The sequence below is a fragment of the Pituophis catenifer genome, unplaced genomic scaffold, assembly GCF_029215685.1.
Source record: "Pituophis catenifer annectens isolate HBS135680 unplaced genomic scaffold, rPitCat1.0.hap2 SCAF_3, whole genome shotgun sequence".
NCBI lineage: Eukaryota > Metazoa > Chordata > Lepidosauria > Squamata > Colubridae > Pituophis > Pituophis catenifer.
This window is the reverse complement of record NW_027256883.1, coordinates 190,033,837-190,040,136: the sequence shown is the minus strand read 5'-3', so window position 1 is coordinate 190,040,136 and position 6,300 is coordinate 190,033,837. Positions and strand designations below refer to the sequence as shown.

General features: G+C 36.2%; 2 protein-coding genes across 3 annotated transcripts in view; one reads left to right on the top strand and one right to left on the bottom strand.

Moving 5' to 3' along the window:
- The first annotated feature begins 218 nt into the window (after positions 1–218).
- GHRH (growth hormone releasing hormone) lies at positions 219–3,717 on the top strand. The gene is made up of 5 exons (XM_070941707.1): positions 219–298; positions 932–1,057; positions 1,806–1,910; positions 2,959–3,090; positions 3,657–3,717. The coding sequence occupies exons 1-5, from the start codon at positions 219–221 to the stop codon at positions 3,715–3,717; spliced, it is 504 nt and encodes a 167-aa protein (XP_070797808.1).
- Positions 3,718–4,424: 707 nt separating this feature from the next.
- Positions 4,425–6,300, bottom strand: part of RPN2 (ribophorin II) — a 36,710-nt gene continuing 34,834 nt past the window's right edge. For both annotated transcript variants that reach the window (XM_070941705.1, XM_070941706.1), the window contains one exon: positions 4,425–4,725. Coding sequence is in view for 1 of the 2 variants with exons in the window: in XM_070941706.1 (XP_070797807.1) it covers positions 4,716–4,725 (10 nt within the window). In the remaining variant the exon portion in view is untranslated. The remainder of the gene's footprint in view (positions 4,726–6,300) is intronic.

Sequence of the window (6,300 nt, the reverse complement as noted above, 5' to 3'; positions counted from 1 at the left end):
CTGAAGTACAGAAAGAATATTAATGCCCCGCAAGATATTGAATTTTCCTGGAATTTAAGATATTGAATTTAGATTACCAAGGAAAGAAGGCTCAGTTGACTTACAACAGATTTGAAAAACACGCAGAATTGTTATCCCTGTGGTGATTATTTTCAAGTGCTACAATTAATCCCAAATTCTTATTTTATTTTATATAGCTTGCCTTAGAAGACATTAAGATGTTTGACAGAGCTATTGTTTTCCTTTTCCTCCACTTTGTCATGTGTTCCCTTTCTTCTCCTCTCTATTCACCACTCAGGTAATTGATCATCTCTATTTTCTGCTAGTGAAAATGTAGGGCTGAGCCTATTGGGTTTCTTCTCTCCATTGGAAAAGTCTGTCTTGAGTAGTAGACTCCTTGCTGCTGGAGGAAACTAGTCCATCTCAAACAGAAGGATCATCTCTGTAGTAACATGGCACGTGCTAAACACTATAAGCTTTTTTGGAACGAAGTTAAAATGCTTGGACAAACCATTTGATTTTACAGATTAAAATAGTTTATACTTATCAGTGTTAATTTATTGACCTGTAGATTACCATGCTTTATAATGTATGGAATATTAGCTAATGATTAATGTATAATGAAATATTAGCTAATGATTAATATAACCTTTTCTCTCAGATATCAATATGTAAATGGATGTGTTTCCCTTTATTTTATCCCAATATCCACAATTCTATGCAATTGATTGGGTTGACTGAAAAAGACGATAAGAATTTAAGAGTTTATTCGATAGACCTCAGATCACTCAATAAGCCCCAAAATGAGGATCTGTAGCAATATTTTCCTTCCTCCTTCCAGGAGTGTCTAATTCTTACTTCAACATGCCATAGAATGAGAAGTATTTTGCCTTATTCTGATTGTTTCTAATATTGTTGTTTGTTGCTTTAGATATAATCCAATATCCATTTCTGGCAAAGCAGGGAGCTTTCAACTACAAGAAATTAGTCCTGTGCATAGCCACAATCTTTCGGTAGAAGAACAAGTAGAAAACTTTCTCAGCCCTGTTGAAAAAAGGTGGATATATTAATGTCAAAATAAGTAACACAACCTTAGCTCTGCTCAATCAGATCTAAAATCCATCGACTTAAGTACCCTTGTTTGCTCCAGTGGTCAGAACTTCAACAGATTATGAGGACTGATTCCATGAAAGAATGCAGTAAATAGTATTTATAGTTGTGAAACAGAAAGCCACTAAGGTATTACATTATGTCAGATTTTTTTTAAAGAACTTCAATTAAAAATGTTTAGAGAAATGTTTATACTTTTTTTCTGCCTTTAAAATTTAGCAATTAGAAATACATGAATTCACAAAAGATCAAAATACATGATTCAAAACAAGGTAAGACATTGGAAAATGTGCTTTCAACTATCTGCCTAAAACTTGGCAAGATCTATTCGGCCTGTCTTGGGAGAAATTTCCAGACACAATACTCCTGTGGAAAAGATACTGTTTTGCCATTTAACCTCTTTAGGTGCTACAACATATAAAAAGGGCACACATTGGTGTTCCATATTTTGACTTCATAAGTTCCAAGAACAAGTTATACATAATATAAGAAAGTATGCAATGAACTCATTTTTATTTAGCATTTTACTTGTTGTCCAAAAGGGATAGAAATTGGAAATGCATAGAATTTTTCCTTTCAGATAGTATAGCTTTGAAGAAATATAGAACTGCCTTTTCCATCAACAGGAACTGTTCTTATAATGGTCTTTTGCAAGTGGGCACTGCATCAGAATGAGTGCATTTTTATCTCTTTAGACTCCAGCGTCATGCAGATGCCATATTCACTGACAGTTACCGGAAGGTCCGAGGAAAGGTATCAATGCGGAAGTTATTACAGGGCATAGTTGGGAAAAGATTTAAGTAAGTGTAATGAATATACATTATTTACCATAACTTTGTAGCAGTTAAGCCTCCACTTGACTGTCAAATGCAGAGACAGGATAACCCTAGTGGTGGTGACAAAGTCTTACAGCCGCAACAGATATTTTTCTGATCAGACATGGCCAAAAATATAAGTTAGCAATAAAGAGTTAATTATTATAAGGTCTGCTATATTGCAGAGGGCCTTAATTATTCACTAGAGGAAATTTGAATTTATATAGTATCTTAACTGGAGCTCTCATTTCACTCCTTATATCCTTGGAAAAATCTGGGGCTATATCTGATCTATAATACAAAAATATTCATCTTTCTAATCCAAATTTCATTTCATTTCATTAGATTTATATACCGCCCTACTCCCGAAGGACTTAGGGCGGTGAACAGCCAGAAAGATAAAACTCACAAACTACAAAATTTAAAAGACAATATAAAAACCCATTAAATAATTTGGCCCAAAACAATTTAAAACACCCCTAATGTTTTAAAACTAATTTTAAAAGTTACAATTAAAAGGGAAGTTAGGCCAGGCCAGCCTGTTGAAATAAATAGGTCTTGAGGGCACGGCGGAAGGTGCATAAATCCGGGATCCTCCGTATCTCCGGGGGGAGCTCATTCCAGATAGCAGGTGCCCCCACAGAGAAGGCTCTCCCCCTGGGGGCTGCCAGTTGACACTGTTTGGCCGACGGCACCCTGAGGAGCCCCTCTCTATGTGTGCATACTGGCCGGTGAGAGGCTACTGGTGGTAGAAGGCGGTCCCGTAAGTACCCTGGTTCTAAGCCATGGAGCGCTCTAAAGGTGGTAACCAAAATCTTGAAGCGCACCCGGAAGACCACCGGAATTTGCATTAAAAGAATTTTATTTTAGCTTAAGAAATTGCCTTCAAAAATAGCTATATTAAATAATAACTTTTTCAAGGCCAATTTATGAGGCTGATAGTCAAGCAGGAATAGCTCTTGCCTATGACCCTTGACTAATGCCTTCCTCTATAGTGTGTTTCTCTGTAGCAATCATTTTGGTCGTTTTGTAGGAAAGAAAGCCTGGGAGATGAGCAACATGAAATCTTGACTAGGCGCCAGTCTGATAGCATTATGATGGATAGTCACTATCACCAACAGATGGTACTCAGGAATTTCTTGGGAGCAATGTTACAGAATCAAGGGTAAGTAGTTTTATAAATACCTAACAATCACATTCTGTAACATACAGTACATTTTGAATGTGCAACTGCTACTTTAGTGACTTGTATAGCTTATATAGTAATGACTGCAACAAAACACATTCTAATGAGTTGTAATTTGTACATATCTCTGTTCACTGTACTTCAGTGCACATTCAAAAGTTTACTCTGTATATTAACTCTGAGTAAACTTGCATATATTAAGGTGATTAGTCTATTAAATTCTGCTTGTGTTTGAACTGCTTCTAAGTAGTTTTTGACATGGAAAAACATAATTTGCATAAATTCCTGGCGTCATTAGTCAATGGAAAACATCTCTACCTAGACAACCTAGTTAGATGGCTTAAGTTCAAAACATTTAGAAGGAGAAACTGACTGAATACTCATTACTGTTCAAGAAAGGGACAAATAAAGAACAGGTTTTTTTTATCTTGATCAGAATAAGTGCTCTGTTGCTGGAGCCTAGTACCTTATCTTGGAAGCAACTGTGTTCCACTGAAAGCAGCCACACTTTTGTCACACTAAGATCTCTTTCTTTTCTTTCCCAGGCCTCAGTATGACAATTTAGAAGATTTTACCAGTGTTCTGATCAAAGGGATGGAACTGTAAACTGACTTCATCCCTTCCCTTTCTCATTTTGGTCACTGCCATTCTCAGGATTAGCATAAACTGCAGGAATGTGTGTGTGTGTGTGTGTGTGTGTGTGTGTGTGTGTGTGTGTTTTAAGACTTCTAAAGCTGTGGAAAGAAATGAACAGGACAACAACACTCATAACCAATATTACTGAAATCTCATCTTCTTCTATAAACAATTTCAACAAATTGAAAGCAAATGTTTATATGTGGAATTGTTTCCTGTTTAATTTATGCCAGATAAGAATGCTTAATGTATACTAGCCTCATTTCAGTTTGAAAAATAAATGGCCGCTGTAGCAAAATGCTATATCCAAATTCTTTTATTCTACTAAGACTCCATAATCAACAATGTCATTGAATTGTCTGATATAGTGAAAACATGGGGATTGTACTGCGAGTTTAAACTGAGAAGTGCTGAATGGAAAGCATTCATTGACTTCTGGTTTCAGCACCATGGACAGTTTTTTATTGCTATGCAGTCTTGATAGTGTGTAAAGAATGTCAGAGGTTTTCTGATTCTTCAAAGTGTATTTTAACTGCTTTTTATCATCCAAACTTTTCTTGCATTTTCACACAAAATATGGAAATGCTCTTCTTGAAGCATAAGCTTGATAATGTTTGCTTTAGAGAATCACAATATAATAAAAGCAATTGCAGTTGGCTAGACCTTTTGTCTTATTCTCTTTATTTCATGAAGGAGGCGGTAGAAAAAAGATTTTAAAAAATGACAATTTGGGAGCCGATCTGTTTCTAAAGTTCTTACTGATTGACAAGGCGGTTGTACCACAAATCAAAGTACTTACACATTCAAGCAAACACAACATGTGGGAGTATTTTTCTTCTTAAAAACACTTTTTAATATTACAGGCAATTATTTTCCACACTTCAGTTTCTGGCCTTCAAACTGTTCTTTGGCTCCTTTCCTTTTTTACTTAAGGGTCTTTTTTTCTCTGTTCCTCTGTTCTTCTGATATTAGCGTGTTCTGGAAGGACACAAAGAAATCCCCTTAAAGTTAAAATTCTTGATGTTGAAGAGTTCTTCACTTATGAAGCAGTTATCTCTTTTTGGAATAGGAGAGTGAAATTTAATGTTTTAAATGCCCAATTTAAAACCTGAAGAATACAAAGAATACATAGTAAACTAGATTTTAATGCAGCATACAGTTATTTATCATGCAAACTTGAATTTACAAGTCATACTATATTTGGAATATCTCTTAATGTGTGTACATAATGCTACAACTTAAATTTAATAACATATTCACCTATGGATCTATTTTATTTATATCCTGCTTTTATCATTTTTACAAATGAGGCAATGAACATACTTAATACTCCTTTTTCCTCCCACTTTCCCCACAATACCCCTGTAAGGTGGATTGGGCTGACAGAATGACTGGCCCAAAGTCACTCACCTGGCTTTTGTGCCTAAGGTGAGATTACAACTCACACATAGTCTATCAAGTTCAAATAATTACATTAAAATTGAATTAAAATAAAACTAAAAAGACACAAATCTTAGAAATATCTTCCGATTCTAAAATAAATAGAACATTCTTTTTGTAATACTTTAAATGTATAAAAATTAGAATCAGAAGGAAATGATGAGATGGCTATGACAACAGGATCTAAACTCTTAAATTATGACATTCATAAACTCAATTCCATTACATAAATGATATATAAAGCAATATAGTTAGATGCTTATTTTCATCTGTAAAACTGCACTGAGATTGTATCTCCAAATATCTACTTACTTTTAATAAAGAGATAGTGGAAATAACATGATTCTTAGGCATTTTTCTTTGGAATATAATGATGTAAGAACACTTTTAAAAATTATCCGTAATCCCCAGTGTGATAAGAGCTTCAACTAAGTCCCACTAATAAATACTGGTTAAAACAAATACCACAAAATATGTATTTCTCTCACCACACTGTTTCTCACCTAATAGTTTCATGTTTTCTTTGCCAAATTAGGGGTATTGCTTTAAAATATATCCTGTTTTTAACTATTACAGTGCTATCAAACTCAGGGCCCACTGGCTGGATGCATCACGTGTTGGCCATGCCCACACCCAGTTTACTGAAGGGGAAAAAAAGTCTCGATATGTCATGTGACGCTGAGAGTTTGACACCCCTAAACTATTATAATCACTTAAGAGGGAAATTGTATCATTTATTTACTGAAGTGATGTCCCAGTGCCTGGAGGCTGTACGGATCTGGATGGGGAGGAACAGGCTCAGGCTCAACCCTTCCAAGACTGAGTGGCTGTGGTTCCCGGCATCCCGATATAGTCAGTTGACTCCATCACTGACTATTGGGGGCGAGTCTTTGGCCCCCACAGAGAGGGCTCGCAATCTGGGAGTCCTCCTGGATACGCAGCTGTCCTTGGAGGAACATCTGACGGCTGTAACCAGGGGGACCTTTTGTCAGGTTCGCCTGATTCGCCAGTTGCGGCCCTTTCTTGATCAGGACTCCCTGTGCACAGTCACTCATGCCCTCGTCACCTCTCGCCTTGACTACTGCAATGCTCTCTACATGGGGCTCCCCTTGA

Bases quoted from the DNA above. Each gene is read 5' to 3' on its own strand.
- GHRH (XM_070941707.1), top strand. From the start codon at position 219: ATGTTTGACAGAGCTATTGTTTTCCTTTTCCTCCACTTTGTCATGTGT. The intron at 299-931 runs GTAATTGATCAT...TTGTTGCTTTAG, and splicing joins CCTCTCTATTCACCACTCAG to ATATAATCCAATATCCATTT. The intron at 1,058-1,805 runs GTGGATATATTA...TTATCTCTTTAG, and splicing joins CTCAGCCCTGTTGAAAAAAG to ACTCCAGCGTCATGCAGATG.